Raw genomic sequence first — 12,561 nt, 5'->3', positions numbered from 1 at the left:
AATATTTGCCTTCAATTTAGCAAAGGTCAGATAGGGAATCTGTTCCTCTTTAGATACTAGTTTCCTTCCTTTCAATTTATTGCTAAGAATCAGAAAAATCAGTTTAAATAAAGTAGCCCCACACATTGCTGCAATGTGAGTAATAAGAGTTTTGAATATTTGCCTAGCTGGATATTGTTTAAAGTTATAATGATTGGATCCAAATGAGTAACAATTGAAACAAAGGAATCAAACAAGGTCTCCTCTTCTCTAATGAAACCCATAAATCACATCATCCGAACAAAGTGTGAAATTGGGTTCACTATGAATTACTCCAATAAAGGATCCTACAACGAAGCTATAATGTTTTTGCCTGCTATTTTTGTTATGGGAATTTGGAAAAATGAAATAAAAGTACTATTTTTTTTAATTATATAGCAAAGTAGAAGAAATGACTATGGCTGACTCTTAGTGTTGGGATGAGAAAAAACAGCATCTATTAGTCAAATATATTTGGAAATGTATTTTATTAGATGGTAGCTGGATTTTTGGAACAGAGAGATCTACTTAAAATAAGAGCATTATGATCTGCTGCTAGATATATGTCCGAGATTAGAACATTTTCTTTAAAAAATAGTAATAAAACCAATTTGAGAGAGGGAAATTGTCCAGACAGGCCAGTCATGTAACCATACTCCACGAAGACTGATTATTACTGGTTTTAATTGTGCCTACTTGTTGTTGTTGCTGTTAAGTGCCATTGAGTCAGTTTCAACCCATAGGGACCCTGTATAGGGTTTCCAAGGAGTAGCTGAGTGACCATAGTATTGCACATAATTGTTCTTAATGGGCTTCCATAAAAATCCTAATTGTTTCCATTAATGTTCTTAAAATATCCTATAAGATGAAAATTTCAAACAGTGGTGCTCATTGGTTGTAGTTTTCATTCTTATGTCAATATTTTTTGTGGATAAATTAATAAAAGTGTAAAGGATGATAGGAAAATCGAACTTGCACAGAAGGCCACAGAGCCTTGACTGTTTTTAAATCTTTTCTTCATAGAAAGATTTGAAAACTTGTTTTCTGGATTTCAGTGGAACAAATCCTTAACTTGAAAGAAGAATAGAGATCTAGCTCAAATAAAGGGGAGGCCTAAAGTCCTGGTGTGGTACTATTGGATAAGTACCGGACTACTAAGTATAAGACTGGCCATTCAAACCCACTAGCTGCTCCTTGGAAACCCTAATCAGGGTTGCTATGAGTCAGAATCAACTCTGCGGCACTTAACAACAACAACAACAAGGGAGGTCTGACTCAGTGAGCACATCAATAAGTAATTTTGTTGTTGTTGTGTCCATTGATTGTATTCCAACTCATAGTGACCCTGTATAGGATTGCCAAGGTTTTACATCTTTGTGGGCCTTACCTTTCTCCTAAGGAACAGCTGGTGGGCTCAGATTATGGTTCCCGTCTAGTGTTTATCCAATGGAGCCACTGTGCTCCCAAATAAACATAATTTACTACAAATGTGACCAGTGATGTAAAAATTGAAACACAAAACAGACAAATGTCTGTATTTGTTACTGAGCTTTCTATTAACACCTTTCCTAACTTCTAATCATTTTGCCAGTGCACACAATTATCAAAAATTGTGAAGGCAATTTCCTATGCCCTAAAATGTCGGTGGTTCAAACCCACCCACCAGCTGCTCCTCAGAAACCATGTACAGGATCACTATGAGTTGGCGTTGACTCAACGGCACTTCACAACAACATTTAATTCACTACCTGATAGTCATATATATGAGGAGTCTTAAAAATAGATATGCTGCCTTTAGAAATAAATCTTTAGTCACAATAATTTTCCATCATAATAAATGATTACAGATCTTTTTTGTCTAAATGTTTGCTAATTAGCTAGCAGAAAATTCAATATCCCTTACCTTCACATTTCAAATATTAAAAGAATATTAAAAAAATAAGGCAAAGTAGTATTCTTATTTTGGAGGGGAAAAATAAACCCTTAAAATATAGTCGTTAGCCATTTAGTGATTCTTTTTTTCCTATGCTGAACACCTAATAATTTGAATATTAAAACAGTTGAGACCTGTAACTGTTCATATCCCAATTTTCCTTGATTTTATCTGCAAATGCATTTCATTTTTCATAGGTGTTAACATGCAAATAGCATCCTTGTCTCTGAGACTTGTTGAGTTAGTGCATAATCCAGCCATACCTCCAGAACTGTTACACATTTTTGGAACATGAGCTCAATATCGTTTTTCTTTTTTTTAATTTAATTACTCATGCCAAAAGTAATTTGACTGATTTCTTTCCAAGAGACATAGTCTAAATAATTAGATTTTAATTTGTATTTGGTAAATGCAGTCAAGATGGACTTATAAATTCCTTCCTTGCATTATTTTTATATCATCTAGAAATATAAATCAAAGGTATGCCATTATTAAAATAAAATTTTAAGATGAATTATTGATAAATCATGATATTTATTTAAGACATGAGCATAGCAGTTCGAGGAGTCCTGGTGTGGGGCTGTAAGAAAGCACTCAACCACAAGGTCGCAAGGTGGGTGGTTCAAACTCATCAGCCACTCCTGGGAAACCCTATATAAGGCCACCATGAGTCGGCACCTAACAACAACACGGCAGTTCTAAATGTGTATAATAAACAATGTGTTTTAAATTGCCTCCAAATAATTCTCACAAAAAATACAATATAAAAACAACAATCACAAATTAAATTTTAAATCTCTGTTATTGCTGTAAAGATTATAGACTTGATCTTATTTATTTTCCTCTAAGAATAGAAACCATGAAAGTGAAAAAAGGAGGGATAAAAATATGATTGTTGTTGTTGTTAAGTGCCGTCGAGTCGATTCCAACCCATAGCGACCCTGTATAGGGTTTACAAGGAGCAGCTGGTGAGCTTGAACCACTGACTTTGCAGTTCAAACGACTTTGCAGTCTGACGCATTAGCCCACAGCACCACACCAGGACTGGGAGGGATTAATTCAGGAAAATGGCTGAAACAATGTTAATGGTAGCAACTAAAGCAATAGAATCATGACAGCAAGCCCTTCCACCCATAATGCAATTCAAAAGCAAGGGAGATATGAATGCCTTACCCCAGCCTATCAAGGTGAAGCCCCATAGATACTTGGCATCCGAAAAGAAAGCCACAAAGATTAGACTATGCAGGTAGAGACCTTCCACCAGGATCCAATAGTAGTTTGTAGCCAAGAAGTAAATAAACATCACAACAGCAATCTTGCACCCAATCTGTTACAAGTAAAACAAAATTACATCATATTAGAACTTTTAACTGTAGTGAACACAACATTGTTGTTGTTGTTAAGTGCCGTTGAGTCAGTTCTGACCCATAGCGACCCTGTACAGGGTTTCCGAGGGTGTAAACCTTTACGGGAGTAGAAAGCCTCATCTTTCTCCCGCGGAGCGGCTGGTAGTTTTGAACCGCTGACCTTAAGGTTCACAGCCCGATTCGTAACCACTACGCTACCAGAGCACAACATTAGACCATGACAAAACAGTTCTTCCAGCTCTCTTTTATCCTCTGTCAAATATGTCTCCAGTATAGACTGATGCCCACACTGTTGAAAAAGACAAGAACACAGCACCTTCAACAGGGCATTTTGAAACTATAAATTTAATTCTATTGTTTTAAAAAGATCTTTTTCCCTTGGAAGTAAAAAAGAAAAAAAATCACTTTTCTTTTATTTTTCCTGTTTAGTAAAATAATAATGATCATAAAAAAATTATAAAGCAGATAGAGCATAAAGAAAATGTATTATCCATAATTCCACTATGAACTTCTTTTATTTTAGTCTTTTTTAAGCAAAATTGTTTCTCAGATTTTATTATGTTTCTGAGATTATATTATGTAATTTGCTACAGTTTGATATGAGATCACTAGTGGTTGAGTAGCTATTATGTGCCAAACACTGTTGTAGGTTTTAGAATTTAAAAACCCTGTCTTTGATGAATTTATGCTATTAGAGGAGTCAGACAATAAACAGTCACATGAACAGACACATAATATTAAGTCAAAGATAATAACAAGTACAATGAAGAAAGTGAGGTAAAAAATGTAGATTGAGACTGATGGAGATTCTATTTTTAAAATAGCAGAATAATTCATGTGAATGAACACAGTATTAACCTTTCTTCAAAACATCATTTTAATAGCTATATAACATTTTCCCTGAGGGTATTATAATTTACTTAAATAATCTTTTGTTGCAAAAACACTTAAGGCTGTTAAAATTTTACCATTGGCTTTAATTGGTTTGATATGAAATTGTAGTTTTTTGTGGTCATTGTTGTTGGTTGGTTGGATGGTTTTAATTTTCCCAATTTTGAATTTCTTACCTATTATTTCAGAGAGGATTTTGTAAATTGGCAAGCATTGAAGTTTCAAAAAAAACAAACAAACATGAATTATGCATTTAAACTTTGGTATAATATGGTCAAGCAAACTGGTTCACAGCATGAATCTATCTCTTTTCAGGAGCTGTATTCCTGACATCTGAAGACTCCAGTTTTCTTTCTGTAGGACTTTGAGCTGAGGGGCCACAACGTGTCTCTCCTACTCAGTGAATATTTACTTGTCTCATTAAATACCCTCTCTCTCGCCCTGTGTGTCCCTACAACAGAGAACTCAAAGCCGTTATCTCCTGATTGTCACTAGATGGAGATATAATTTCTTCATAGAATCTAAAGCTGGGACAGAAATTTCATATATTAGCAACTTCCAACATCCTTCCTATTCCTCATTTTTCCATGGGAGTAATGTGTGCTGTCCCTTGTCTGTAAGGAGCTATAGTAGCACTGTGAGTTAAACATTGGGTTGCTAACCACAAAGTCAGTGGTTCAAAACCACTAGCCTTTCCACAGAAGTCAGATGAGTCTGTCTTCTCCTGTAAAGATTTAGTCTGAGAAATCACATAAGGTTTACTGTGAGTTGGAATCAACTAGATGGCAGTTGGTTTGGTTTGATTTTGATTCCCTGCCTGACAGTTGCACCGTAGTAACAAAGAAGTTTCTTAAAATTTCTGACGTCCTGTTGACTTGTATGCTTAGATTCTGGTACTATAGAATATCTATACTATCTCTATACTGATAGGTATAATATATTATCAGTATATTATCGATGTTGATACATTAGCCAACATAATTAATACATATATTACTTTTGTAGAGTTCTGTTGTGGCATTGTGGGAAAAACATTGGACTGCTAAATACCAGGTCAGTGATTCAAATTCACCAGCCATTCCTCAGAAACCCAATATCAAGTTGCTATGAGTTAGAAATGACTCAACAGCACTTAACAACAACAACATTGTCTATGTCTTCTTGAACGTTACAATGAGAAGTGAGGAGAAGGTATATTAGGGCACTACTTGCTTGACACCGTCTTGAAAGTTACATAAGGAAAGTCTTTTGAATTAAATGAATCAAATAAAAATTTGAAGAATGTTTGGTGTTGACCAATACATTCTTAGTGTATCAATCAGCTGAAAAACAAACTGTTCCCAAACATAAGCATGGCTTAATGCAGCAAACATTTGTTATTTCTTATGTATCTATGCATTGGTCAGATGCTAATCAAACTGGGCTCAGCTACACTTGGCTATCTCATATGTCTGAAGCTAGCTTGGGGCTAACTGGTCTAGAATGACCTCAGTGGGTCATGATTTGGCTCTGCTTCACATGGCCTCTCATTCGTCAATAAGTTATCCTTGATTTGTTTGCATAGTGGTAGAAACTTGCAAGAGAGAAAGTGGGATAATTTCCATGGTTTTTTAAGGTCTAGCCTCAACTGGCACACTATCTCACTTCAACCTTCTTCTATTAGGCAACAGGTCACAAGGCCAGCCAAGAGTCAGATTCATTAGGGACTACAAAGTTACAGAGCGAAGTGTGTAGATACAGACAGGGCATTACTTAGGCCCCTCAGGACCATGTTGTTGTTGTTAGTTGGTACCAACTCATAGTGACCTTATGCACAGCAAAATGAAACACTGCCTAATCCGGGGCCAACATCACTACTGTTGCTTCAGGACCATAGACTATATCTAATGCCCAGATGTCTTACTCCAGTGATCTCTCACACTGAATTATAGAGTGACTCCATTTACTAAGGAGTCCTGGTGTGGTGCTATAGGATAAGCACTGGACCTCAAGGTTGGTTTGAACCGCAAGGTCAGTGGTTCAAACTCACTTGCCACTGCTCAGAAACTTTATACAGGGTTGCTAGGATTTAGGACCAACTCAACAGCACTTGACAACAACCACAACTACTTACTAAACAACATTAGGACATATAGGAGCAGAATCAAGTACTATGGAATTCTATTTGGGAACAAGGCTTTGAGTCAACAATAAAGGAAGTAACTATTGTAGATTTAAATCCCAAACTTTGTGTTATTTTGTTTTCAAGCAGGATCACATGATAGTTATTATGGTCCATACACCAAATGTCATTTTATTCAGAGACTTATTTGAAATTTCCAATCCAGAAATGCTCTTGAGGAAAAAAACCCAAATACTTTTGGTTATAATCAAAGATGATGATGAGTGAAAATTGAGTGTAGAATGTGGTCATAAATATCAGCAAACAAATTAGCAGTCTTTTTCATTTTGTACAAAAAGGCTATTTCACAGATCAAGATATTAGCACGTACTTAGTAGACTGCTAAACTTTACTTACTTATTTGTAATGCGATGCCAGTCAATCATGAATAAAAGTAGTATGAATACTTACATATTGTGACTTGTCTACAGAAGGTGCTTCTATGGAATTCTGCAGGTCATCCTCCAGTACCATGGGCTGCAGCTCCTTTACTCCCATGTGAGCATGGACCACTCTGTCCTTCACAAAGATGCTTGCAGCTCTCAGCATGAAAGACATGAAGAGGTGCATGTGGATATAGTTCCTGGTGCAATGCAATCGCCTATGAGGAGAAATTTTTCAGTATTTGGATTTGAATTAAATAATAAAAGGGAAAGAAAAGGTAAAAATGAATCACAGATTCTGCAGAGACATGACAACTATGATAAACTTGAGCAAAGTCAGAAATCCACTATTTATAAATTTCCAACAAAAACAACTAGAATCTAAAACTACAATATAACTTCCTGAGGACAAATTTCAAATTTATCCTAATATGCTATCATATTTATCCATATTTTGAAGTATTAAGTATGCTACTATAGTGTTATATTTTGCTGTATTTTAAGGTAATAAATGATTAGTGGAGAACCACCTTGAAAGGGATAAACATTATTAAAACTGAATTTTCATATTTTCTATACATTCTCTTGAGGAAGGACCTCTGGTAACATAGTGGTTACGAATAGGGCTGTGAACCACAAGGTCAGCAGTTTGAAACTACCAGCTGTTCCGTGGGAGAAAGATGAGGCTTTGTGCTCCCATAAAGATTTACAGCCTCGGAAACCCTGTACAGGGTCGCTATGAGTTGGAACCAACTCCACGGCACATAACAACAACATACATTCTCAACAAGAAAAAGTAAGATATTTTGACAATGTTACAAAATTTTATTTCCTAAGAATACTTGGGAGTAAATAAGCCTACTTTTATCTAAAAAACTTTCGAATTACAAAAGGATCCCAGACACAGGTTAAACCATTAACATACTTCAATGTAGATATAGTGCTACTTGGAGTCCTACAAGGTTGGTTTGAATTGCAAGGTTGGCAGTTTGAACTCAGCAATCACTCTTCAGAAACCCTCTGCAGGGTCACTGTGAGTCAGAATCAACTCAACGGCACTTAACAACAACAGGGGTGCTACTAAGTTCCAATTCAGAAATCTAACTACAAAAAGACATTTAGTAAAACTTCTTTGGGAAAAAAAAAAAGCAATTAGGGAAACAATCTGCATCGTGTGATCAACAGGCCCTGTTCTATCACTACTTGACTTTGTGGTCATTGTTGTTACTGTTAGGTGCTGTCGAATCAGTTCTGACTCATAGCCACCCTGTGTAGGGTTTCTGACGAATGGTTAGTGGATTTGAAATACCATTCTTTCAGTTAGCAGTCCAGTGCTAATCCTAGAAAATCAAGCCAGGATTCCACTGTGAGAACTTAAATACATGATTAACATGATTACTTCATCTTCCAGAATGAACAACAAACAAACAAAATCTACTGCCATTGATACAACAACCCTGCACAATAGGGTTTCTGGGACTGTAAATATTTGCAGGAGCAGAAAGCCTCATCTTTCTCCTGTGGAGCAACTGGTGGGTTTGAACTACTGACCTTGAGGTTGGCAGTCCAGTGCTTATCCTACAGCACCATCAAGTTCCTTGAATGAACAAAACACCCAAATGCTAGGTTTAACATTTTTTAATCCAAATAATGTCTTTTATGTATCAAAATATAAGGATAAGGAGCAAATGAGACTGATCTAAATGTACATTTTGGAAGTAATTGCATTTTAGTGCCATGGATGTGTATTTATGTTTCTTGCACCCAGGTGATTCTTTCTATTAAATGGTTCCTCACTGGGTGAGTTTTTAGGTGTGACCAGTATTTGGCCATACAAGTTATCAGGTGTATATAAAGCAACTATTTACTGTGAATATTGCTGTCATAGTATATAAGTAAGGTTTGGTTTTTAAGAGACTTAATGCTCTTTACGATCCTAATTATGGGAATATTGTATGTGGTGAAACAGAGGAGCTTCTGTAATTTTTTCAGAGCTTTTTGTTGTATAGAAAGAAGTTACTATTAAATAGTGCCATGAATTATTTTATAAGTTTATTACTTGGTCATTTGTATTCCCCTGTATTATTTTATAGCATTTGCTTTCTCATAAAGAATTATCTATCATCTGAACAAACACAGCTAAGCTTCTTGGTATTATTAGGTGATGTCAAGTTAGTTCTGACTCACAACAACTGTGGAACAGAATGAAACACAGACTAGTCCTCTACCATGTTCACAATTATTCTATTTCAGGTCATTGTTGAAGCCACTGTATCAATCTATCTTGTTGAGAATCTTCTTTTTCACTGACCTTCTACTTAACCAAGCATGATGTCATTTCCCAGAGATTGGTCCCTCCCAGTAAAATGTCTGTGATGATTAAAGTTTTGTGGCAACTTGACTGGGCCAGGATTCTCAGTGGTTTGGCATGATGAGATTAACTGAGTAAGCAATCAATTGAAAGGAAGTCTCAGTGTTTTGGGCCTGTTTCCAATATACTAAACACTTGGGCAAAGTCTACTTACTTCCTGCTGGGTCTGGATCCTGCAACTCGCTTATCTTCTGACCTCTGGTTCTTTGGACTTGAGCCCATGTACTGATCTATTGCCTGCCATTCTACTCAGCAACCTGCCTGCCTACCGCCTAACCTACAAATTTTGGTTCATTAGTCCTGCAGCTACATGAGTCAAAAGCCTCCAGCCCGACATCTGATCAATGGACTTGAGACTTCACCACTCTACAATTGTATGAACCATTTCCTTGACATAAACTTCCTTGATATTGACTCCTGCTTCCATGCTTCCATGAGTGTTGATTGTGGATCCAAGCAAAATCAAGATTCATGGAAGCAGCACTCCAAGTCTTAACAACTTCAACCTTTTTTCCTTTTGTTGTTGTTGTTATTGTTGTTAAGTGCCGTCAAGTCGGTTCTGACCCATAGCGACCCTGTACAGGATTTCTGAGGCTGTAAATCTTTATGGGAGCAGAATGCCTCATCTTTCTCCCGTGGAGCGGCTGGTAGTTTCGAATGCTGGCCTTAAGGTTCGCAGCCCACATGATGTTATTTATTGTTCCAGTTGTAAGGACCTTAGCTGAGGCATTTGAATTATGGTGTTCAAAAATATTAAAAGTACCATGGACTGCCAGAATAACAAAGATATCTGTGTTGAAAGAAGTGCAGCCAGATGCTCCTTAGAAGCAGGATGGTGAGACTCTGTCTCTCATACTTTGGACCAGTCAGGAGGGATCAGTCCCTAGAGAAGGACACAGCACACTTGGTAAAATGGTGGGTCAACAAAAAAGAGTAACCCACCAACAAGACAGATTGACACCGAGACAGAAACAATGGGCTCAAATGTAACAACAATTGTGAAGATGATGCAAGACTGTGCAGTGTTTTGTTCTGTTGCACACAGGGTTGCTATGATTGGAACCAAATTGATGGCACTAACAACAACACGGTCAAGCACACATTAGTCCTCAAAGTGATATCTTTGCTTCTGAACATTTTTGAGACATATTTGTGGCAGATTTGTCCAATGCAATACTATGATTGATTTCTAGAGTGCTGCTTCCATGAATCTTGATTGTAGAGTCAAGGAAAATTAAATCCTTGGAGACTTTAGTCTTCTCTGTTTATCATCATGTTGTTTACTGGTCCAATTGTGAGGATTTATTCTTTCTTTATGTTGAGGTGTAATCCATACTGAAGACTGAATTTTTTTATCTTCATCAGTAAGTGCTTCAAATCCTCTTCACTTTCAGCAAGCAAGATTGTGTAATCAACATATTGCTGGTTGTTAATAAGTCTTCCTCCAATCTTGATGCCCTGGTCTTCTTCTTAAAGTTCAGCTACCCAAATTATTTGCACAACATGCACATTGAATAGTATGGTAAATGAATACAAGCCTGATGTATACCTTTCCTGATTTTGAACCATGCTCTATCCCCATGTTCTGTTTAAATGACTGCCTCTTGTTCTATTACAGGTTCTGCATGAACACCATTAAGTGTTTGGAAATTCCCATTCTTTGCAACGTTATCCAAAATTAGTTATGATCTACACCATCAAATGCCTTTGTGTAGTCTATAAAACACAAATAAACATCTTTCTAATGTTCTCTACTTTCATCCAAGATCCATCTGACATCAGTAATGATAGCCTGCCTTCATTTCACATCCTCTTCTGAATGTGGCTTCAGTTTCTGGAAGTTCCCTGCTATTGTTTTTAAATTATCTTCAACAAAGGTTTGCAAGACCAACGACCACAACTAAGCTTAGTGTAGTGGAATAAACTCTGTAGAAGAGGTTCCATTTACAGCTTGATTGCCTACAACATTGTTAAATTGAACACTGAGCTCTAGTTTCCTGGTCTCTGGAATGTGAGAATACTTGCCAAGCCAACTTCACACGACTTTTTAGGGAATCCCTCAATAATCCCAAATCAAACAAAACCATAAAAGCTTTTGTTTAAAAAATGTCATAAACATCTTGCTTTGTAAAGTAGAGGTCAGCAAAAAAAAAAAAAGACCTTCAATGAAATGGTTTGACACAATGGCTGCAACAATTGTAAGAATGCCTCAGGACCTGGCAGCATTTTACTCTGTTATACATAAGGTCACTATGAGTTGGAGACAATGTGATGTCAGCCAATAACAATAACAAATTTTATAGAACAAAATCCAAAGGTCTTGATAAGGAATACTAGAATATTAATTGTTTACTAAGCTATTAGTGTCACAGACCAACTGTGAGCATTATGAATCTATTCATCTTATACATGTTCACTCTTATACATCCATACTGTTGTTTGAAATTTAGCGTTGCCATAAGTTAAGTTGAATTGAATTGGACAAAAGAATGAGTGGGTAAAAATAATCATAGCAAATACTATTTCTAATACTAACAAATAAATAATAAATGCTATTTCTTTATTTGCTAGATATATCAGGTAATTTGGGAGACTGTTTAAGACAAATTTCTGTTCAATGACACCCAAATCATCTGTAAACTGGAAATGAGCCATTACCTCATGAATGAACCCTTTTATAACTCATTCACCTTTTCTCTGTATCACTTTGCAAACAAAGACATTGCAATGCAAATCAATTGGTTTAAAGTCCTCATATAGCTTTGGAGCTTGAAGTTTTTAGGAAAAAATTAATTGTTCTGAATTCAAAACTTGTATTTAAAGGAGGAATTGTCTTCTATGAATAGAAATCAGAACCTACCCCTTCATGGAGAAAGAATGGCTTTAAAGCACTCACCTGAAATAACTGATGATGAGAATAGCCACAGCCAGGGAACCAAAGGATATGGAGTAGCCAACAGTGTACATGACATAGAGGCGTTCAAAGAATTCTTTCTGACAAAGGAGAGGCACACACATGTTACAGAGCAGCGTTCCCGGTAAACAAACAAAAAGAATTAGTCAGCTTTGGAATATTTCTTTGAGTTTTTTAAAAACATTTTTATTGAACTATGTTGTTGTTAAGAGCTGTCGAGTCAGTTCTGACCCATAGAGACCCTGTATAGGGTTGCCTAAGAGCAGCTGGTGAGCTTGAACCACCGACCTTGTGGTCCAAACTGACTTTGCAGTCCAGCGCATTAACCCACAACACCACACCAGAACGCCATAAAATAAAATGTGCACATGTTCAGTAAACCATTTTATGAATTTTGGCAAATCAAGTTGATTTGTGCTACTTAGTAATAGCTCTGGTAGTGTAGTGGTTACGAATCGGGCTGCGAACCTTAAGGTCAGTGGTTCGAAACTATCAGCCGCTCCGTGGGAGAAAGATGAGGCTT

At 36.6% G+C, this 12,561-nt stretch overlaps 1 protein-coding gene across 1 annotated transcript in view; it reads right to left on the bottom strand.

Annotated features, from left to right (window-relative positions):
• Nucleotides 1-12,561, bottom strand: part of PTH2R (parathyroid hormone 2 receptor) — a 95,487-nt gene that overhangs the window by 75,026 nt on the left and 7,900 nt on the right. The window contains exons 3-5 of the mRNA XM_006872750.1: nucleotides 12,021-12,118; nucleotides 6,782-6,971; nucleotides 3,125-3,278 (exon numbers count right to left, since the gene is read on the bottom strand). Coding sequence (XP_006872812.1) covers nucleotides 3,125-3,278; nucleotides 6,782-6,971; nucleotides 12,021-12,118 — 442 coding nt within the window. The remainder of the gene's footprint in view (nucleotides 1-3,124; nucleotides 3,279-6,781; nucleotides 6,972-12,020; nucleotides 12,119-12,561) is intronic.

Source organism: Chrysochloris asiatica, unplaced genomic scaffold, assembly GCF_000296735.1.
Source record: "Chrysochloris asiatica unplaced genomic scaffold, ChrAsi1.0 scaffold00212, whole genome shotgun sequence".
Lineage (NCBI taxonomy): Eukaryota > Metazoa > Chordata > Mammalia > Afrosoricida > Chrysochloridae > Chrysochloris > Chrysochloris asiatica.
The sequence above is the reverse complement of the archived record's forward strand: the minus strand, read 5'-3'. Positions and strand labels throughout refer to the sequence as shown.